This window comes from Megascapheus bottae, chromosome 29, assembly GCF_031878675.1.
Source record: "Megascapheus bottae isolate mThoBot1 chromosome 29, mThoBot2.hap1, whole genome shotgun sequence".
Lineage (NCBI taxonomy): Eukaryota > Metazoa > Chordata > Mammalia > Rodentia > Geomyidae > Megascapheus > Megascapheus bottae.
The window spans coordinates 16349859-16373691 of record NC_143537.1 but is presented as its reverse complement, the minus strand read 5'-3'; the positions used below and the strand labels follow the sequence as shown (position 1 = coordinate 16373691).

Here is a 23833-nt window from a genome sequence, read left to right as displayed (position 1 = left end):
TCCAAGGGAAAATGGAATTGGAGGGGACTAGGGATCAGGACGTGAGCATGGAGCTTTCCTTCAAAGGGTGGGGCTGAGTAAGTCACAGGCTGAGGCATGCAAAGGATGGGCGATGGGCCCTGGGCCCTGGGCAGCTGCTGGGCCACCCCCTTCTCCATCTAGCCTTTGACTTTGAGCGCTGTGATTGTCATGGTGTGCACAGCCTGTAATCTGGCTGGCAAAAGAATTGGCCCTGGGAAGACAAGTGTAGACCCTTTGTGAATGTGGGAAGGAGTAGGCTGGACACCCAGTCCCAGAGGAACAGGGAGTGAAGTTGAGGGGGGTCCAAGGAGTAGGGGTGATGAGTGAGGGCATTTCATAGTCAAGACACAGGTGACTCTGTCTGTGGGGTGAGTGCCTCCCTGCAGGCACAGCACTGGAGATATCAGAGGTCCGCATGAAAAGAAAAGGCTGGAAATGGCACTATGATTCAAATGGTAGAACATCAGCCTTGAGCAAAAGAGCTCAGGGACAGTACCCAAGATCTGAGTTCAAGACCCATGACTGAAAAAGATAAATGGAACCAGGACTGTGAGAGGGAACCTGGTACTCTCTTGGTCTAATCAGACATCAGAGGAGACCGAGATAGGCTGTGGATAAACAATGAGAACATCTGCCCTCATCCTGACTTTCAGCATGTCTCTTCTGCTGTCCCTAGCTCTTCCTGTCCTGCATGCTAGGATGGCAATGTAACGAGGGCTATGCTGGGAGCATCTTCACCCCTGTGCTGCCCCTGGCATGGGGTGTCCTGGTGGCTACGCAGGTGCCCACAACCTAGATGTGTGTGTGGTCTCATGCAAACTCAAGTATGACTTCTTGAAAAAATTTCCCTCTCATTTTATTCATAGGATTCTCTCCTATGGGTGTTTAGTGATAAATCCTGTGTTTTACCTTCTGGGTTAAAGACTGAACATTTGCTACATTCATTAAGGGCTTTACCTTGAGTTGCTTCTGTGATACAAGCTGAGTTTTCTTCCAAAGACTAAAAAGTCGTTCCCATTTATTACACTGCTAAGGCTTCTCATGTGTGTGAACTCGCTTACGCTTCCTGAGGGGTGAATACTGGGTGGAGGACTTTCCACTTCGGTTACATTCCTAAGGTTCCTCATATGTGTGAATTCTGTTATGCCTCCCGAGATGCGACTTCCACCTGAAGGTCTTTCCACATTTGCTACTCTCATAAGGTTTCTATCCTGTGTGTGTTCTCTGATGCAATTTGAGGGAAGACTTCCATCTGAAAGACTTTCCACATTGGTCACATTCATAAGGTTTCTCTCCTGTGTGAATTGTCATATGCAGGTCGAGGTTTGACTTCTTTGTGAAGGACTTTCCACATCTGTTACACTCATAAGATTTCGCTCTTGTGTGTATTCTCTGATGAACACGGAGTGTTGACTTCCATTTGAAAGACTTTTCACATTCAGTACATTCATAAGGTTTCTCTCCTGTGTGTGTTCTCTGATGCAAATTGAGGCAGAACTTCAGTCTGAAACACTTTCCACAATGGTCACATTCATAAGGTTTCTCTCCTGTGTGAATTGTCATATGCATGTCGAGGTTTGTCTTCTGTGAGAAGGACTTTCCACATCTGTTACACTCATAAGGTTTCTCTCTTGTGTGTATTCTCTGATGAACACGGAGTGTTGACTTCCACTTGAAGGTCTTTCCACATTTGTTGCACTCATAAGGTTTCTCTCCTGTGTGTGTTCTCTGATGCAAATTGAGGGAAGACTTCTGTCTGAAACACTTTCCACATTGGTCACATTCATAAGGTTTCTCTCCTGTGTGTGTTCTCTGATGCAAATTGAGGGGAGATTTCTGTCTGAAACATTTTCCACATTGGTCACATTCATAAGGTTTCTCTCCTGTGTGAATTGTCATATGTCTGTTGAGGTCTGACTTCCATGTGAAGGACTTTCCACATCTGTTACATGCATAAGGTTTTTCTCCTGTGTGTCTACTCTGATGAACTTCAAGGTGTATTTTCTGGGTGAAAGACTTTGCACATTTGTTACATTCATAAGGTTTCTCTCTGTGTGTTCTCTGGTGCAAAGTGAGGTATGACTTCTGTCTGAAAGACTTCTGACATTTATTGCATTCATAAAATTTCTCTTCTGTGTGAGTTCTCTCATGCCTGCTGAGAGCTGATTTCTGGACAGGAAGTTTATTACGTTTCTCATATTCATAAGGTTTCTCATCAGTTAGAGATCCAGGTTGGAACGTCAGGTCTGACTTCTCAGAAATTGAATTTTCACACTTCATGTACTCATCAGATATCTCAGGATATTTGCTCTGAGGTATTGTAAGGCAAATTTCATTACTCAAAGATTTCTCACATTCACTACATGTACGAGTAGACTCTCCTGTGCACATTTTCAAATGTGTAGTGATGGTCGGTGTTAAGTACAATATTTTTTGACACACAATACATTCAGCATTTTTCCTCCCTCTCTGAAGAATTTCTTGGGCAGGGAGAACAGGATTATGATTCTTCAGGTCTTTTGGACTGTCACAATTGTGACTAAAATGCTCTGAATATCTGAGGGATTGTTCAACAACAGGAGATATATGAGACCTAGATGCAGCATGCATCTCCTCAGCCTCAGGAGACAGAAGCATGTTCTGACACTTAATGAACTCCCCAGTCCTCATCCCTAAGGTGTTCCCATTATTACTAATCAGCTCTGGCTTATGTGTGGAGCTCAAATGAAAAGTTGTTGCTAATCTCACATTTTTCTCTGCTTCGATACTACTTGCAACTGCTACTTCACAAAGACATTCATGTGGACTTTCCTGGCACGTCTTAAATACATTCTCCATTACTTGGACATCTAAAATGAGTCATAAAAAAAAGACAAAAACATACATGAGATACACATCTTCCTTAATGTAAAGGTAAGGACTTTACTTTCCCCATCCTAAGTGTTAGACATTTTAAAAATATAAAACTGGAAATTGATTTGTGATATTTTACAATGACCAATAATGTTTTTCTGTGTTTTAGTTTTTGTTTTATATCACAGGAAATATTTACTCAAACTACCCAACTATGTACTGCTACAGTTTTAAGCTGAGTACTGCCTATAGTATACCTGCAGCTGTTTTTTTCAAATACTGTTTTGTTTATACATTGGGGAATAGCTGCCTTTCTTTCATTTTTGAGAAATAATTTATGTATTGTGCTGCTTTGCTTCTTGTTTAAACTTTCTTTTTTTTTCTTTTCTTTCTTTTTTTTTTTTGTGGTTCATGGGCCTGGGCCCTGTCCCTGAACACTTCAGTTGAAGGCTACAACCCCTATCCTTGAGCTAAAGCCCTACTTCCTGTTTTCTAGAGGTTAACTGGAGATAAGAGTCTCAGGTCCTTTTGTGCCCAGGCTAGCATTGCACCTTGATCCTCAGTTCCTGAGTAGAAGCTAGGATTGCCTTACCCAATTCCAATGCTGCTTTGCTTCTTAACCTTTAAGTGAGGAACGGGAATCTTTTCTAGATTCAGAGACCACAAGAGTGGTTTATATGTCTGTTTACCTTTGACTAAGGAAGAATGGTTCTTGAGAGTTATGACTTATAGCTACATCCCTTCAGTTATACCCTCTCACTAAAGTCTCAATTTAGGTATTTGTGGGAATTTTGAAATTTGTTTCTTTCCAATTGAAGTCTCATCAACATTCCTATTCTGACACTCCTGTCCCTCAGAACCATGGAAGACCAGAAATACTCCAGCTCATTGTCTAGTTAATTTTCTTCTCTAGACTAAAACTTCTTTTTTTTTTTTTCCTTCCAGTCCGGGGCATGAACTTAAGACCTGACCAGTGTCCTTGGGTTTTCTCAAGGTTAGAACCCTACCAATTAATTCACTACTTCTGGCTTTTTCTATTGCTCAAATTGTAGAGATCTACCCTTGAGAAAACCAAATGACTGTGCTCAGGCCCTGAGCCCAAGCCCAGGACTGGGAAAAGAAAATGATTTCGATTCATTTACAAAGAATTCAATAGGTTCCACACAGGACTTAGGGTAACTAAGAACATTAGTGCTCAGTACATAACAACATGAACTTACCAACTGGACTCCGGCTCCAACATCAATATGAAGATGCATTAACTCACCTGTGATATTCTTGTCAGAGGAATTTCCTATCCATGGTTCTGCACCTTGCTCTAGCTTGACAATCAATACAGGTTTGGGAACACAGAGCGCTGTAAATTAGAAACACTGGAGAATTATTGCTTATGCTGGGTCATCATTCCTGTAAGATCTCAAACATCCCACTCACAAGGTAGCTATTAAATCTTTTTTCTCATTTTTCACTAGCTCCATGTTTGACTTTTCCCCAGTTCTGGATTCATTTTGTATGGCATAAACTTAGCTTGGTTGCTCAAGGTTAGAAAAATACCAGTTTGACTCTCAGCTCCACTAACACTCAGGGTCTTCATGCATGCTAGGCAAGCAATCAACCACAAAGTAAAACTCTTGACATTCCACTAACATTTTTGAGGGGTTAATTGGAGTTACAGGGTTTCATGGGAACATTTCTGCCATTGCTGGCTTCAAATTAGAATTCTCAGATTTCTTCCTCCTGAGTGTCTAAGAATACAGCCCTGCAACATAGCACCTAGTGCCACGTTTCCATTAAAACTCACTGTTTCGTGATTTGTAGATCCTATTTCCAATAATGATATATATTATATTCTGGATTGTTTATCCACTTACAATTACTGTGTAAGTTTGGAATGTTGCCTCCATTAGTGGGAACATAATTTAGAACTTTTGTCAAAGTGCTGATTAGGTATCCTGAAGAATGAGAACAAAATAACCTTAGGATTTCTTTAGAGAGAAATGATACTTCTTAGGGCCTGGAATCTTACATTTAAATAGCATTGAAAGTTTGATAAATATTCACGTATCTACAGAATACCAAGGCACTTGACCTGGCAAGTTAATTTGACTTATGCTCACCTAATGACACCAGGTTACTGTAGGTCTCCAGCATTACATCTCTGTACAGGATCCTCTGAGCATTGTCCAGTTCCTGCCATTCCTCCCAGCTGAAATCCACAGCTACATCATCAAATGACACCAGCTTCTGTAATGGTACATGTCCATCAAGTAATTAGCCCTGAGTTATAAGCATACCATGTCTGGAATTTATTCTTCTACATGAATGTTTTAGACTTACATAAAATATTGACCTGAAGAGCTTAGGGACAGTTCCTGGGCCCAGAGTTCAAGTCCCATGACCCACAAAAAATAAAAAGGCAAGCCAGGTGCTGGTGGCTCATGCCTGTCATCCTAGCTACTCAGGAGACTGAGATCTGAGGACCATGATTCAAAGCCAGCCTGGCACAAAATTCCATGAGACTCATTTCCAATTACCCACCAGAAAATGGTTAATGGCTTGTGGCATATTATGGTAGAGCAATTGTGGTACCAACAAGAAAAAGGGGGGGGAGGCAGTAGATTTAGGTTATAAATGGAATTATTCCATTGAAAAGAAACTACATTATATGATGGCATATGCTGGTACTGTGAGAATATTGCAAACCCTTATGGTATCAAGTAATAATACAGTGAAGTACATTCAGAATGTTAATTTCGTATGTCTGGCATAATAATCACTCGGGGAAGAAACTTTTTTTTTTTTGCCAGTCCTGGGCTTGAGCTCAGGGCCTGAGCACTGTCCTTGGACTTTCTCAAGGCTAGAGCTCTACCACTTGAGCCTCAGCAACACTTCCAGCTTTTTTCTATGCATGTGTTACCGAGGAATCGAACCCGGGTCTTCATGCATGCAAGGCAAGCACTTTAACCACTAGGCCAAACTCCCGGCCCTCCTTTTCTTTTTTTGTGGGTTGTTGGGCTTCAACTCTGGGCCTGGGCACTGTTCCTGAGCTCTTCAGCTCAAGGGTATCACCCTACCTATGAAGCCACAGTGTCCCTTCCCATATTCTAGTGGTTAATTGGAGATCAAAGCCAGGCTGGCTTTGATATCCTTAGATATCAGCCTGATATCTGAGTAGCAAGGATTACAGGCATAAGTCACTGCACGTAGCAAGAAATTTATTTCTTGCTGTTTTATACTGCAAGTTTACTATATGTTTCACTTTTTCAAAAGACTGAGGATGACCTTTGTTCTGTACATAATGGGAAGTGGCTCAAGGGGTAGAATGGTAGGGATCCTTGAGCTGAAGAACTCCGGGGCAATACCTAGAGTAGGACAATAGCCTTCAACTAAAGAGCTCACGGCCCAGAATCCAAGCCCCATGACTTTCCCCACTACCCCCCAAAAAAAGGGAAAAAAATTGGAGATTGGAGAGGCTTTTCTAAGAAGAATATATACAAACAGTGGTTCAAAATGTAGAAAAAAATTCCCCTATCAATAGACATGAGAAAAAATAAAAATTACAATGAAATCACTACTTTAAATATGTTAATATAGACATAGTTTTAAACAAAAAAAACCACACACATATATACACATACACACACACACACACACACAACCAACTTTCAAAGTCTAACCATTACTGGGAAGGTTGTGAGAAAAAAGAGAACTTTGGTATATTTCTGCAAGGAATATAAAACAATCAAAAATTGCGTGAAGAGTGCTAAAAAAGAACTAAATATAGAATTACATAGGAATGTGGTCCAACACTTCTATTTCTAGATTTGTACCCAATGGAAGAGAAAGCAGAGAGTACAACAAATATGTGAAGAATCACTTCACAACTATTCATAATAAACAAAAGATAGAAGTATGTAAAACAATGCATTAAAAAGGAAGAACATTTTACAATATTTTACAGATGAATCTTGAATATAGTAAACTAAACAAAATACAGCAGTCATAAAAGAACGGCTAGGGTATGTTTTCCCTTCCAGAGCTTCCAAGGATCAACAAACCCATAGAGCCAAAATGTATGATAGTTCCAGAGAATGGAGTGGAGAGGAACAGGAGCTGAATGCTTAATGATTATACGTGGAAGATGAAAATTGCTGTAGATGGGTAGAAGGAAGAGAGAACTGTACCCTAAACAATGGTTAATGTAGCCACACAGGATGGGACACTCCTATACTTCCTGATCTTGGGAAACTCAAGAAGGATTTCTAGCCATCCTAGACTACATGGAAAGATCTATCATCAAAAGGAATGTGGAAGGGCTAGGAGTTTGGCATAGTTGTGGAGTGCTTGTATGAAGACCAGGGTTCAATTCATTGGTACCACATACATAGAAAAAGCCAGAAGTGGTGCTGTGGCTCAAGTAGTAGATCACTAGGCTTGAGGAAAGCTGAAGGACAGTGCTCAGACTGAGTTCCAGCCAAAGGGCTGGTTTAAAAAACAGAAAACAAAAAACGAAAAAAAACAAGGAAGAGGGGCATGGTGGTTGCGGTGGCTCACTTCTATAATTCTAGCTACTCAGGAGGCTGAGATCTGAGGATCAAGGTTTAAAGCCACCCTGGCACACAAAGACCTGAGACTCTTACCTCCAATTTACCTTTAGAAAATGGGAAGTGGGGCTAGACTCCAAGGCAAGGTAAGACTGGAGCTGCAGAGCTCAGGGACTGTACCCAGGCTTAGTTCAAGCTCTATGACCCACAAAAAAAAAAAAAGAACATGGAAAATTTGGATTCTGTGAACTTTATCAGGCATATAAATGTCTCTTTTCCTGTTGAAATAACAAATTAAATGTTTAGAAATATGTGCTAGATTTGCCAACAGTGATATTTAAATATAAAATCCCTACTCACTGTATTATTTAATATCGATACTAGCATCTAACTTACACTGGCAGTGGATGAGAATCTTCAAATATAGTGAAAGGAAAAAAACAAAACTACAGTACCACATCCAATGAGGTGAGAACAAATAAAGGCAATACAATCAGGAGTGTGCTTGCTTAGCACGCACGAAAACCTGGGCTCGACTCCTTGGTACTACATGCATGGAAAAGGCTGGGAAGTGGTTCTGTGGCTCAACTGGTAGAGCTCTAGCCTTAAGAAAACTCAAGAACACTGCTCAGGCCCTGAGTTCAAGCACAGGACTGGGTAAATAAATAAATAAATAAATAAATAAATAAATTTCTTGTAGGGAGCCCTGAATTTGAGCTGAAGGTAAAAAATTTTGAGAGGTTGGAACTCCACCCTGACAAAACTCTGAGAGCTGGCCAAGGAAGGGTTAAAAATAGACAAATCTGGAGAGGGTTAAGAGACCCTTCCCAGCCCTCTTCCCCTTCCTGAGTGCTGCAAAGGCTGCGAACTGAACACTGGATGCTGTTGACTTTTTTTTTTTCTTTTGCCAGTCCTTGGTCTTAAACTTAGGACCTGAGCACTGTTCTTGGGCATTCCTCAAGGCAGGCTCTCTTCCACATGAGCCAGAGCACCTTTTCTGGCTTTTTCTTTTTCTGTTTTTGTGGGTCTTGGGGATTGAACTCTGAGCCTGTGCACTGTCCCTGAGTTCTTCAACTGAAGGCTACACCCTATCACTTGAGTCACAGACCACCTCCCATTTTCTATTGATTGATTGGAGATAAGAGTCTCACAGTCTTTTGTGCCCAGGCTGGCTTTGAACTGTGATCCTCAGATCTCAGCCTCCTGAGTAGCTAGGAGTACAAGTGTGAGCCACTGCGCTTGGCAACTCTGGCTTTCTCTGTGTATGTGGTCATGAGGAATTGAACCTGGGTTTTCCCGCATACTGGGCAAGCACTCTACCACTAGGCCACACTCATGGCCCTGCTGTTGGCCTTTAAGGCTAGGTAAGGCGAAGGTCATATCTGGACTTTCTCTGGGCTCTAGTTTACAGACTCAAATGAATAAGTGAACAAGTGTCTCCACCAAACACTTTTTTGGCTCCGATTGTAGTATTAATATAGATGCTTTATTTTTTACATGTACTCATAGTAACCTTCCCTGTGTGAACTCGAGCAAATATACTTTCTTAAGTGCCAGTGAGGCTTGGAAGCCCTGGCCTCCACTCTCCCATGTCCCCCTGTCTCTATCTGTTTATGTCTTTGTATTTTTCTAATTTTCTTTGAGACTGCAATCTTGTAAAATTCTCTAGGGTTACAGTTAACAACAATTTTCCTACATTGTTGATAAGAAAAGTATCCATTTGAAAGGTATGATGACTCACGCCTGTCATGCTGGCTACTCTGGAGGCTGAGATCTGAAGATCTCGGTTCAAAGCTGGTTCAAAACAGATTGAAAGCCAGCCTAAATCCAGCCCAGGCACTGAAGTCCATGAGACTCTCATCTCCAATTAACCACTAAGAAAACCAGAAGTGGCTCTGTGGCTCAAGGGGTAGGGTGGTAGTCTTGAGCTGAAGAGCTCAAGGACAGCATCCAGGACCAGAGTTCAAGACCCACAAAAAAGTTTAAAAAAAAAAAAAAGGAAAAAGAAAAATATGAATTAGAAAAGTCACATCAGCAAAGGCAAATTGATTAGGAAAGCAGAAAGGAAAACTAGCTCTCAGACATCATTTGAAGAAAAGAAAGAAAGTGAGAGACATATGGAGGGAAGAGGTACAGGGTAAAAGAAAAGAGACAGAGAAAAACAAATGCAAAAAAAGAGGAGAAATGAAGAAAGCTAGTGAGCAGGAAACAGACAATAAGACAGAAATTAGACAAAAAAATATTGTGAAGACACCTTACAAAAAAAAGAGGGAGGTTTCTAGAAAGACCACAAACTGCATAATCAAATATAGCTAAATTTCACATAAGACAAAGACCACAAAACATTCGAAGAAGCACTCATAGAGAGTAAATACTGATACCTTACTCAGTTCCTTAGAACATTAGAAGGTATGCATGTGTGACCACCCTATTTTAGCAACTCCACTAATACTTCATTAACATAATATACTGTTACTCATGAGAATGTGATTTCTGACCAGTTACTAGCGTACTTTCACCTTCCATTAGACGTCATCTCCTAGGTATCACTGAATTATATAACAAATGTGACTTTTTCTTTTTCTTTTTTTTTTTCTTGCCAATTCTGGGCTTGAGCTCAGGGCCTGAGCATTTTCCTTGGACTTTCTCAAGCCTAGAACTCTACCACTTGAGCCTGAACACGACTTCCACCTTCTTTTTTTTAATCTATGTGGTATGGAGGAATTGAACCTGGGTCTTCGTGAATGCTAGTCAAGCACTCTACCACTTGGCCAAACTCCTGGTCATGACTTTTTCTTAAAGCAAAAAAAACTATCAAGAAATTGAAGCAAATCTGCACTCGAACACTCTTGGATTAATAAAATGAAATGTAAAACAAAGTGAGAAAAAGAAACTCACCAGAGATCCTTTCATTCTTTCTGGCTGCTGAGAAGGAACACAAGATTCTGGAAGCAGGGCTGGAAGAGAAGGCAGATGAGGCAGTAAAGAAAGAACCTGTGTGATTTTGCCCCAGATTTTCCTGCTCAAAACATTATACAAGTTGGATGTGATGGCACACGCCTGTAATCCTAATTACTGAAGAAGCTGAGATCTGAGGATCAAGGTTCAAAGCCAGCCAGGACACGAAAGAACCTGAGATTTAGCCTCAAGAAAATAGGAAGTGGGGCTTGGCTCAAGGGTAGGGTAGTAGCCTTGAACTCAAGATCTCAGGGACAGTGCCCAGGCCCAGTTCAAACATCTGACAAATGCTTAATATCCTGTATTTACAGGGAACTCAAGAAATTAATCTCCCCTCCCAAACCCCATAAACCATTCACTAAATGGGCAAGGGAACTAAAGAGAGACTTATCAGAAGAAGAGATTAAAATGGCAGAAAAGCATATGAGAAAATGTTCATCATCTATGGTCATAAAGGAAATGCAAATAACACAAGGGAATTCTACATAGCCAACAGACAAGATCAAATAATGGCATTCACAGGGAAGTGGATGAATCTAGAGCAAATCATGTTGAGTGAGACAAGTCAACACCTAAGGAACAAAAGGCACATGGTATCCTTAATATGTGGCTATTAAATCCAAAGAGCACAAAAGCGAGGACTCAATAACTACATACCCAAAGCTATGGACATGGTAATGGAAATATAAACATAACTATATAGACATAACAACCTATCACTCTACAGACATAATGTTTTATGTCATAAATTAATATGTTTCTTTGACATACAAACGCTTAGCCTAAATTTGATTAAGAACTAAATACTAAGTCCCAGTCATTGTAAATAGATTCCCTCCTTGAACACTTGTTTGTTAAACTTGTCATTTAAAATATGATGTAAAAAAGCAATATTAATAAATTCTTTAATAAAAAAGTAAAAAATAAAATTAATTAATTAAAAAACACTAATATGATGCAAGGGTTGGAAAATCAAAACTTATTTTTTCCCTTTCTCTCTCTCTTTTTTTTTTTTTGGTCAGTTGTGGGGTCTGGACTCTGAGCCTAGGCATTGCCCCTGAGCTCTTCAGCTCAAGGTTACTTACCCTATCCTGAAGCCTCAGCAGCACTTCCTGTATCCTAGGAGTTAAGAGTCTCAGAGTCTGGGCCGGGAGTTTGGCCCAGTAGAGTACTTGCCTAGAATGCACAAAGACCCGGTTTCGATTCCTCGATACCACATACATAGCAAAAAGCCGGAAGTGGTGTTGAGGCTCAAGTGGTAGAGTGCTAGCCTTGAAAAAGTCAAAGGAGAGTGATCAGGCCCTGAACCCAAGCCCAGGACTAGCAAAAAAAAAAAAAAAAAAAAAAAAAGTCTCAGTGTCTTTTGTGCCTGGCCTGGCTATGAGCTAAACTCCTCAGGTCTCAGCCTCCTGAGTAGCTAGGATTACAAGTGTGAGCCACCATGCTGGCTAAGCATTCTTTTTTTTTTTTGCCAGTCTTGGACTTGATCTCACGGTCTAAGCACTCTCCTTGGGCTTTCTCATGGCTAACGCTCTACCACCTGGGCCATAGCACCATTTCTGGCTTTTCTATGTATGTGGTACTAAGGAATCAAATCCAGATCTTCGTGTAGGCTAGACAGCATGCTACCAGTAGGCCAAACTTCTGGACCCACATAAAGCTTTCTTATGGGAGCTAATCACTTTTTTTTCATATATATATATATATATTTTTTTTTTTTTTTTTTTTTTTTTTGCCAGTCCTGGGCTTGAGCTCAGGGCCTGAGCACTGTCCTTGGACTTTCTCAAGGCTAGAGCTCTATCACTTGAGCCTCAGCACCACTTCCACCATTTTTTTTTCTATGTATATGGTACCGAGGAATCGAACCTGGGTCTTCATGCATGCTAGGAAAGCACTCTACCACTAGGCCAAACTCCTGGCCCCTTTCATATATTTTTTATTGTAATTAATAGAAGGGTTACATTATATTCGCTAGATGAAAGGTGCATTACTTCACATATATTGATAGCCTTTCTCATGTCTTGGTCCCCATTTCCTTCCCCCCCAGCTCACCCCTCATCTTGTTTTCCCCCCTTCCCTATCCAATTTCAAATAACCAAATACACATTTATCCAATATATCAGATAACAATGTGAAATACTGTAACAATATGAGATAACCAAGGGACAGCAAAAGAGATGAGAGATAACATAGTACATCAAGGACAACAATCACTCATTATATCGCTTTTGTTTCTATATCCTAGAGGTCCTTTCATTTAGTGTCATATGAGAGTAGAATCTTTTATGTTTCAAACAACACCTTAAGCACTTCACCTAGGACCAATCCACATGCAATTAATTGGTAGGCATTATAAAACCAATTCATTTTTAGATTAAACATGTAACAAACCCTGGACATCCTCCTGGAGATACAGCACTTAATAACCATACAACATAAAATATCCCAATCAACCATCCGCAGCCAAGGATGAAAAATATCGGATTTGGGTTTTTTTTTTTAATTTGTTTTGCTTTTTAGTCAATCATGGGACTTGAACTCCAGCCTGGGTGCTGTCCCTGAGTTCATCAGCTGTAGGCTACCACCCTACCCCTGGGCCTGAGCACTGTCTGTGAGCTCTTCAGCTCAAAGATACCACCCTACCCTTCAGTCAAGCCTCATTTTCCATTTTCTAGAAACTAATTGTAGATAAGAGTCTCAAGGTCCTTTTGTACCTGGGCTGGCTTTGAACCAAGATCCTCAGATTTCTCAGCCTCCTCAGTAGTTATGATTCCAGGCGTGAACTACTACACCTGGCTTATTTCAGGTTGTTTTATTAGAAATAGAATCTGTATTTAGAAGTCAGTATTGTGGGCCAGGAGTTTGGCTTAGTGGTAGAGTGCGTGCCTGACAGGCACGAAGACTCGGGTTTCATTCCTCAGTAACATACAAATAGAAAAAGCCAGAAGTGGTGCTGTGGCTGAAATGGTAGAGCTCTAGGCTTGAGAAAGTCCAAGGACAGTGCTCAGGCCCTCAGTTCTAGCCCCAGGACTGGCAAAAAAAAAAAAAAAAAAAAACCAAGTCAGTATTGTAACTGAGCTTTGGTGGCTCTTGGTTCTAATCTTACCTACTCAGAGGTCTGATTTCTGAGGAACAAAGTCAGCTGGAACAGGAAAGTCTGAGAGTCTCAATTCTCCAATAAATAATCACAAATAGCTAGAAGAGGAGATGTGGCTAGTTGGTACTACATTAGTCCTGAACAAACATGCTCAGTACCCACACCAGACCATGAGCTCAAGAACGAGGGAAAGCACACAAGAAAGGGCATTGTATTGTATTGAAATTATATATATTTATTATTATTATTATCATTATTGCCAATCTTGGGGCTTGGACTCAGGGTCTGAGTACTTTGGGCATTCCTCAAGGCTACCATTCTACCACTTGAGCCACAGCACCAATTTTGGCTTTTTCTGAGTATGTGGTACCGAAGAATCGAACTCAGGTCTTCATGAATGCTAGGCAAGCATTCTACCACTAGAATATCCTTCTGACTCTAAATTATATTTTATCAATTGTTTTACAATCCAAGTTTAGTCAGTCTCATTTGAAGTGATGTAAAACAGGCTCATAATTTTAATGGAGAAATTGTAATTTGTCAAGAACAGAAGAATAAAGTGGAAAAGGTCCCTGCACTCGAAACCATGCCTTCATTTCCTGGCTAATAATTCGGTTCTGGTGTATTCCTCAGGCCAGCTCATTTCCTTTCCTCAAATTTGTTCTAAATCTTGAAACATCACCAAGTGATTGAGAGAGTTGGAGGAGAGTACCACATGGGAAGCAGAACCAATTATTGCTTAAGGCAAGGAAAGCTAGAAACATCTTCCTCTTCCTGTGCTTCTTTACCTCTGCTGTGTAGGGCTTGTCAGAGTCAGTCAAGTCTGTTCTTTTAGGAGAGAGACTCCTGTTCATAGGGTAACCTCCTTCAAACATTGCCAGGCTCCCTTCCTAAAAACATAAGACCAGCACACACCACTCCAATTTCCCAATGTAGAACTATCTCTAGACAGAAGGTGTGTATGAACTTGTGAAGTGAAGCCAAGAGTGCTAAGAAGGATAACATGGCAGTAGCAGAGCAGAAACTCCTCTAGGAGAAACAAATCTGCACCCCAAAGTATGTATAATAAGACTCAAGGTAGGCACACACACTTCACAATTTTGCTACAATTTTTAAATTGCTTATTTTACAGCTAAGCAAAGTAAATAAGGTATCACATGGGTTAACAGCAAAATCACTCAGTCATGGAATATAAATGCATAGCTCCTGTTCTCCTAGTCTAGAGAACCACCCAATATGCTCTAGGAGATTCAGGAACCTGTATCTGCCATCTGGAGGCACTTAGGCTAAGGCTAACAGCACCACAAACTCATGAATCGCACACAAATCCTCGACCAGACTGGAGGAACACATGGAAGGTAAACGCTGGTCCTGAGGCCAGTTCGTGGTTCATACCTGACATTGGTTCTGCAGCCTGAGATCCCTTCAAGTCACAGCTCCCAAGGTCCACTGAAGACATCCTGGGCACTTGGCTTGGGGCTCTGACCTACAGAAGGCAAAACTGTACTTCAAACGCTTCTAGCAGCAAGGCAAAGGGAGAGAAACCAGGTCTTGCAATCGGAGAAAAAAAACAGTAGAAACGGATCCCCCTATCTGCCATCCCCCCCCCAAAAAAAACCAGCACATTTAGAGGATTTGCACTCCAAAGGAGACTACAATTCCCACAGTGTGTTGTGATGTAGGCTTGTTATAGGGCTTCAAACACTGCCATAACCTAGGTCCAGTAGTGTGCGGATGCCTGGGGACTTTTCTCTCACAGCTGTGGGAGTTAAGTGGAGTTTCTTCTTAAAAATCTCAGTTTTCCTCCTGAAACACTGTGAGACCAACTAGAAAATGGAAATGTTTGCGGAGCATTAGATGAGTTGATTTTTTTTTATGAGTTGATTTTTTAATTCTTATTTCTAAAAATGTAATTGAGGTTAAAAGTCTGTGTAGTTTTTATTTATTTACTTTTTGAACTTCTCCACCCTCTCACTTTGGGTATCTTAAATCCTAGATTCAGAAGGCTGAGATCTGAGGATCAAGGTTCAAAGCCAGCCTGGGCACAAAAGGACCTGAGACTCTTATCTCCAATTAATCTCTAGAAAATAGGAAATGGGGCTTGACTCAAGGGTATAGCAGTAGCCTTGAGCTGAAGAACCCAGAGACTGTGTCCAGGCTGAGTGCAAGCCCCAGGATCCTCCCTTTGCCCCTCCAAGATATTTTGCATGCCAGATGAGATGGCTCGCATCTATAATTCTAGCTACTCATGAGCGAAACTGAGATATGAGGATCATGATTCAATGCCAGCCTGGGCATGGAAATCCATCAGACTCTTACCTCTTTTTAATCACTAAAAAATCAGAAGTGGCACTATGGCTCAAAGTGGTGAGCACAAGCCTGGAGTTGAAAAGCTCAAGGACAGCATTCAGGCCCACACTTCAAACCTCATGACCAAAGGGAGGAAGAAGAAAAAAAGTATTTGCAGCAACTAAATTAATTCCTAGTCTTCTTTCCATTGCTCTCCTGTACACTTAATGTATACACTGAAATAAAATCACAGGATTGATAAGTAGATATAAGGCACAATCCTTGTGTCAATTTAGATTTCTCAAAATCTAACAATGAATTTCTTAGACACTCTAAAAATCCATACATAAAATGTTAAGGACTTTTTAGTGACTAGTTTTAGAATTCTGCCTCTCGTCTAAGGTTATTTTTTTGTTGTTGTTTTGTGTTGTTGTGTTTTGTTGTTGTATGGTTTTGTGATGTTGGTGCTGTGGGTTGAACTCAGAGCTTGGGCACTGATTGTGAACACAGCTCACAGACTGTTAATTTCTTCAGCTAACTAGTGAAAAGTTTCCTTACAGGGTTTCTTAGAGCATGGTACATCACCACCATCAACTCCATTGCTCTTCAAGGGGACCTCACACTTGGCTTCCCAGACCTTATCCATTAGCCTGTGGAAGAGATCCTTTGTCTTCCTCCATTATATGTGAGATCCCATGCTTTGCTCTTAAAGGTTATTGTGATGTTACACACAACATGATTGGAAGGAGAGTAGGGAATTATCATCCCTACTATTCAGTTATCCAGGGTATGGGTTCTGCCTATTTAGTGGACTTAATCTATTCCTCATGAAAATGGAGATTGTAGGGCATATTTGGATGTATAGACTTCAACTTGAGAGCACCTAAAATAATATAAAGGAAAATAGCAAACTGCCTTTTTGGAAAAGTAAATTACTCAGCAGCAAGGAGATAAGATCAGGTAAAAACTGGGGTGCTTCCAAGACTAGCTGTGCAGTCTAGTTTTCATTGTCCAATGTTACATTATTTATACATTTATTTCTCAATGTTTTATTTCTTATTCCAATATAAATAGAATTGACTCCATACATTATTTTTAAATTGTTCATTGCTCACATAAGCTCAATTATTACTATTATTATTATTATTATTATTATTATTGCCAGTCCTGGGTTTGGGCTCAGTGCATGAGGACTATCCTTGGGTTTTTTCAATCTCTACCATTTGAGCCACAGCAGCACTTCTGGCTTTTTTCTATGTATGTGGAACAAAAGAATCGATCCTGGGTCTTCATGCATGCTAGGCAAGAACTCTATCACTCGGCCAAACCCCCAGCCCCAATTATTTTTTATATAAATATTATATCCTGTAACTTCACTGAAGTTATTGATTATAATAATGGTGTAGGGAAGGAAAACCACCAGAAGATGGCATGGGAGAAAGATCAGACTGGAAGGTTTTAGGAAGGACATGGAAAGGCTCCAATTCCAGGGAGTGAATACCCCATCTCTGCCTCTTCTGGCCAGGAGAGGTCCTTGATGGTCTCAGTTTCCTAGTGTTTACAAATGAAGCAGATGCCAGCAGCTTCCCAGGGCCTATGGAAAATTAAGCAGATGACAACTAAGGCAGAGTAGGGGCTCTATATGTGGAATCTCACCTTCAGCACCAGCCAAGGACTGGATTAAAATATTCAGTTTCACCTCCTTGCTCTTAGGAGGTTCCCATATACCTAGCAGCTTCCACTTTACTCAACTCTTAGATAGAACCAGTTCTTTCCTTCCCACTCCTCCCTCTCTTTATGTCAGTCATGGACTTGAACACAGGGTTTGGTCACTGTCCTTGAGCTTTCTTTAACAAGGCTAGCTCTACCACTTTGAGCCATGCAGCTTTACCTCTGGATTTCTGAATAGAAATACAGGTGTGAGACACTGAAGTCCAGATCTTTCTCCCACCCACTTCCTACTTTTCCATCCTCTTTTTTTTTCCTTCCTTCCTCCATCACTCCCTCTCTCCCTCCCTGGCTCCCCCTTTTATTTCTTTGTCTTATATTTTTTTTCTCGGTCATGGGCCTTGAACTCGCCTGGGCAATGAGCTCTGCACCTCAAGGTGACTGCTCTGCCCTTGTGTGAAGCCCCACTTCCCATTTTCTAGAGGTTGACTGGAGATAAAAAGTCTCAAGTCCTTTGGTGCCTGTGCTGGCTTTGAACATTGATCTTTAGATCTCAGACTCATGAGTAGCTAGAATTACAGGTGTGAGCCATGGCAGCCAGCTGAGATTAATATTTTTAAATTTTCTCTTCCATAGAGATTTCTACTTAGTACAACACATTTTATTAAAAAGCCTGGCTCTTTCTTTCATTTTGTGCTAGCACTAGGGCATGAAATCAGAGCCTGGATGCTATTCTTGAGCTATTTTGTTCAAGACTGGAATCTGCAATTCTACCACTTGAGTCACAGCTTCACTTCCAACGTTTTTGAAGTTAATCAGAGAGAGAAATCTCACAGTCCTACTGCCCAGGCTGGCTTTAAACTGCAATCTGCAGATGTCAGGCTCCTGAGTAGAAAGGACGACAGGTGTGGACCACCAACACCTGGCCTAGTTTCTTTATTTCTTTTTTGTTGTTGTTTTTCCCAGTCCTGTGCTTAAGCTCAAGCAATGAGCATTGTCCTTAGACTTTCTCAAGAGTAAAGGTCTAAGACTTGAACCCCAGCACCACTTCCAGCTTTTTTCTATGTGTGTGGTACCAAGGAATCACACCCAGGTGTTCCTGAATGTTAAGCAAACACTCTACCACTAGGCCAAACTCCTGACCCTGGCCTAGTTTCCTTTTCAAAAACTTTAATCAGATGGGGAGTTTGGCCTAGTGATAGAGTGCTTGCCTAGCATGCAGAAGACCCGGGATCAATTCCTCAGTACCACATACATAGAAAAAGCCACAAGAGGTTTGGTGGCTCAAGTGTTAGAGCTGTAGCCTTGAGAAAGCCCAAGGACAGTAGTCAGGCCCTGATTTCAAGACCCAGGACTGGCCAAAAAAAACCCCCAAAAACCTTCCATCACAGGCAGGAGTAACTAGTGCTGTAGTGAAGCACCAGCCAGGCACTGTGAAGAGGGAAAACATGCCTCAACCGGCCTAGGATTATTAAAACCACTAAGGAGCTAGACACGCTAGAGTGTGCCAACTTTGAGAATGAAAGCTTAAGGACAGCACCCAGACTATGAGTTCAAGCCGTACCATATCAACAACACATAAGACAGACACAGACATACACAAACACCCAGAATCCCTCTAAACTGTTTGTCTCTTGGGCATCATGTGGTGCATGTTACATGGACAGAGGAAATGATTCAGATACTAGGCCACTAGTGTGTATGTGCCTAGTACTAGAACTTGAACTTACAGCACGGGTACTGTCACTGAGTTATTTTAATCAAGGCTGGCAGTCTACCACACTGGCAGCATACCACATGAGCCACAGATCAGATCTACATCTTTCTTTTTTTTTTTTTGGTTGGTCATGGGGCTTGAATTCATCCAGGGCGCTGTGCCTAGGCTCTTCAGCTTAACGCTACTGCCCTACTCCTGGGCCTGGGCATTGTCCCTCATTGATCACTTCAGCTCTAGGTCACCGCCCTTCCTTTGAGCAAAGCCTGCTTCTCTTTTCTGGAGGTTAATTGGAGATAAGAGTATCAGGTGCTTCTATGCTCCAGATTGTTTTGAACTTGGATGCTCAGATCTCAGCCTCCTGAATAGCTAGGATTAAAGGCGTGAGCCACAGGTCTGGCTTGCATCTAGCTTTTTAAGAGATAAGAGCCTCAAGGACTTTCCTACCTGGGAATGGCATTGACCCATAATCCTCAAATTGCTAACCTACCAAGTACCTAGGATCACAGGCGTGAGCCACTTACTCCTTGTAGCAAGGTTTTAGTGAAGGACAGCTGGTGAGATGTTCAGTACTTATTCTGTACTGACAGACTCTGAGACCTCTAAAGTGCCATCAGAGAAGGGTTCTGCCAGTAGCAGCCAAGGAACACTGCAGCAACAAACAGCCCCATCTTACTTCCACTCAAAAAAATGCATTCAAGTGACTTAGGAGACTATTCTGTTCTTCCTGTGAGGAAGAGAGACCACCAGGTGGAGTCTCCACTCTGACACTATTCCAAGATCACTGTAGCAAAGGGAAAGGAACACAGTGACTTTCACATTGACCCATAGCATCTTAAGCTATGGTGTTGTAATGACATTACTGTGCCAAACCTGGAAAACAACAGAAAAGCGTAAGTCTACCATGTTCTGCAAAATAAGGTAGGCAACTAAACATAATCAAAACTGTTAATATACTCACAAGTGTTGTAGGCTTATAGGTAAGAACTCTATTTTTCTGTTTTTTTTTAATTTTTGTACTGGTGGTGGACAGTAAGTAGGACTTGAACTCGGGGCTTCTGACTCAGTGACTTGAACCCAGGTATTTTTACTCAAGGCTACTGCTTTACTACTTGAGCCACAGCTCCACTTCTGAATTTTTGGTGGCTAATTAGACACAACAGTCTCATAGACTTTCCTGCTCAGGCTGGCTGTGAACGGTGATCCTCAGCTCTTAGCTTCCTGGGTAGCTAAGATTACAGGCATGAGCCATTCCTGGGTCTTGAACTCAGGACCTGGGCTCTTTGGTCACAGTGTCATTTCCAGTTTTTTTCTGTTTATGTGGTACTGGGAAACTGAACCCAGGGCTTCATGTATGCTAAGCAAGCACTCTATCACTAAGCCACATTCCCAGCCCAGTCTATGACTCATCAATAATTAACAGGAAAAATAAAACTACAGAGAACCAAAAACAGATGATGTTGCTCACATGGTTCCAATTGGAAGCCAAAAACAATCAAAAATATGAACTAGGGGACCGTGAGTCTGGCCTAGTGGTAGAGTGCTTGCCTAGCATGCACAAAGACCTAGGTTCAATTCCTCGGTACCACACATATAGAAAAAAGCTGGAATTGGTGCTGTGGCTCAAGTGATAGAGTTCTAGGATTGAGAAAGTTCAGGGCAGAGCTCAGGCCTTAAATTCAAGGTCTAGGACTGGCAAAAAAAAAATATGAACTGGTGTTGGGAAAGAACTCTTGCACCCATAGTCCTTGCTACCAGGAGGCTGACACCTGAGGACTGCAGCCTGAAGCCACCATGTGCAGGAAACTCCATGAGAATCTTACCTCAAATAAATTACTCAGAAAAAGCCAGAAATGGTACTATGGCCCAGGAGGAAAACTTGAGGGGGAAAAAAAGGTTAAGTGTTAATGCCCAGGTCCCACTTCAGACACCAGCACTGGCATTAAAAAAAAAAAAAAAAAAGCAGTCGGTGTGGAAGTTCGCATTTGTAATCCTTGGTACTCACAAAACTGAGATCTGAGGATCTAGGTTCTCAGCCAGCCCAGGCTGAGGACTTGAGACTCTTTGGATGTGGGGCTTGGCTCAAGGGTAGGAGGGTAGTCTTGATCTGAAGAGCTCAAGGACAGCACCCAGGCCAGTTCAAGCCCCATGACCCACACAAAAAATAAGAAAGAATTGCCAGGCACTGTGGCTCACATCTGTAATTCTTGCTACTCAGAAAGCTGAGATCTGAGGATCAAGGTTCAAGGCCAGCCAAGCCACTAATGGCTCTTCTCTCCATTAATCATAGTCTACAGATAGAGAAATTAAGGTCTAGAGACACAGATGGTTGATGAGGAACACATGCAGCAAATCCACAGCAGAACTGAGGATACAGTCCTGGCATCCAGACCACTGGAGGAAAGAGATTCAAGAAAGAAACACACACACAAGATGTAGAGAGGAGAAGGGTTAGGCTAGCTATCAAGATGGGAATCTTGTGTTGAGGAAAGAAGTGTTCTACTGTTCTTCAGTTTCTGAACAGTAAAGATCTACCATAAAGCTGGGTGTGGGGGCTCACATCTGTAATCTTAGATACCCAGGAGGTGGAGATCTGAGGATGGAGGTTTAAAGCCACCCTTGGGCACAGACTGTGAGACTCTTATCTCTAATTAAGCACTAGAAAACAGGAAGTGGGAATGTGGGTCCAGGGGTAAGGTGGTAGCCTTGAGTTAAAGAGATCAGGGACAACCCCAGGTCCAGGGGTAGGGCGGTAGACTTGAGCTGAAGAGCTCAGGGACAGTGCCCAGGCCAGAGTTCAAGCCCCATGACCCACAAAAATATATAAAGATCAAGCTGACTCCTCCTGGCAGTTTGCAACAACTAGGTAAAATAGCTACTCCCCTAAGGATTAGCTCTGTGACAAAGAACCCTCGGTGCTCAAGATACCAAAACAGATAACAGCCTAATACTGAGGAGAAAAGAAAACCATCAACCTCAAACTCAGCCTCTTCCCTTCAGGACAGCCAATACTCACTCAAGTCTGACCCTGATACACAACCCCATAAACATCTGAAATGTCCCACTATACAAACCAATTCAAGCATGCCATATACTTGCCAGAAGATGACAGATTTGGAGTAATGTGATGGAGTAGGAAAATGCAAGTCTAAGGCAGGTGCCAGAGATTCACACAAGGGAATGAGATCTGAGAATCCTGGTTCTAAACCTGCCCAGGCAGTTAATGCTGTAAGACTTTCATCTCCAATGAACCACCAAAAAGCCACAAGTTGGGTGCCAGCCATGAGTGAAAATTTCTAAAGGGCAGCGCACAGGTCCTGAGCTCAAGACCCAAGATCTGAATACTCATACACACGTGAAGGAAGAAAATACTAATTTAGTACAAATGCATGTACACATGTGCAGGTTCATGAGTGAGTTTCAAAGAGGCACAATTCTGACCATGATCATGTGATCATGATCAGTTTGTAGTATCAGAAACACCATGTCCTGGTGCCAGTTGTTTGGGAGAGTACTTGCCTAGCATGCACAAAGACCGGGATTCAATTTCTCATTACCACATACATAGAAAAAAGCTGGCAGTGGTGCTGTGGCTCAAGTGGTAGAGCTCTAGCCTTGAGAAAGCTCAAGGACAGTGTTCAGGCCCTCAGTTCAATGCCCAGAAGTGGCAACAAAACAAAACAAAACCAACCATGTCCCATGAGTTCAGAGGAGGGAAGGAAGGCATGGGGCATTCTAGCCTCAGGAAACTGAAACTCTGGAATGTTTTGGGGGATCCCTCCACTGGGACACCTATACTCCTGAAGATTCAAAAGTGACAAGTTCCTCAGGAACCAGAAATTCATCTTTCACTCCATACAAGGGATTTGAAGCTCCAAGAAGATCATTGCACTCACTCCCCAAGGAATCCACAGGACTCGACAAAGAAATAGTAAGGAGAAAGCTGCAGAGGGTGAGGGGAGCAGGTAAATTGTAAAACAGACTTCCTGAGAAGAAATACCAGAATCAGCAGGTGGGGGTGATGGTGGGGAGCAGAGGTGAAGAGGGAACCAGTCCTACCCAAGGCATCACACCCTGGATACAGACATGCAGACAGCGTGCTTCCAAGAATGAGAATGCTTGAGCAGGTCAGGGGACAGGAGTAGGCAACAGAAAAAAAGAAGACTAAATAAAGTCTGGTAATTCGAAGCAACATTTCTGGATTGGTTACCAAGGGCCCTGGGTTCTAATTCTATCTCTGTCGAGTGGATAAATCTCTGTCCTAGGTGCCTCAGTTTACCCCATCCGGCATCAATAACAGCAATAATAATAATAATAATAATAATAATAATAATAATAATAATAATAGGAAGAAGCGCTGACCCTTCCAGAGTCCTCTCTCAGTACACAGACATGGGGAGGTGAAGTAGTAAAACCATTGCCGGGGAGGTGGATGGAGAGTCCCTGGCTCCTCTGCCCCAAGTCACTCACCTGACTGGCTGCAGGAACCAGTGCGGCTCCCAATCCTAGTCAGGCTGCTGCTGCAGAGCTCACAGTCGCACGTAGGGCAGGAAAACCAGGGCCACCAGTCCCAGAGCCGCGGGCTGCAGAAGCTGCTTCTCCTTCTGCCTAGTCAGGGCCCGCCGGCCTAGCTTTTTCTCGCTACAGGGTGGAGATAAGGGGCAATGATGAAAGTAGCAGGAGCCAAGC

At 42.0% G+C, this 23833-nt stretch overlaps 1 protein-coding gene across 1 annotated transcript; it reads right to left on the bottom strand.

Moving 5' to 3' along the window:
* Positions 1-827: 827 nt before the first annotated feature.
* LOC150044885 (uncharacterized) lies at positions 828-23833 on the bottom strand. Its single transcript, XM_090320836.1, has 6 exons — positions 23615-23833; positions 14869-14959; positions 10317-10375; positions 4992-5118; positions 4142-4231; positions 828-2870 (listed from the first exon to the last, which is right to left on the bottom strand). Exons 2-6 carry the CDS (start codon positions 14930-14932, stop codon positions 1228-1230), a joined length of 1983 nt encoding a protein of 660 aa, XP_090176962.1. The 5' UTR covers positions 14933-14959; positions 23615-23833; the 3' UTR covers positions 828-1227.

Bases quoted from the DNA above. Each gene is read 5' to 3' on its own strand.
- LOC150044885 (XM_090320836.1), bottom strand. From the start codon at position 14,932: ATGTCTTCAGTGGACCTTGGGAGCTGTGACTTGAAGGGATCTCAGGCT. The intron at 5,119-10,316 runs GTGAGTTTCTTT...GTACCATTACAG, and splicing joins AAAGAATGAAAGGATCTCTG to AAGCTGGTGTCATTTGATGA. The intron at 2,871-4,141 runs GTGAGTTAATGC...GACTCATTTTAG, and splicing joins CTCTGACAAGAATATCACAG to ATGTCCAAGTAATGGAGAAT.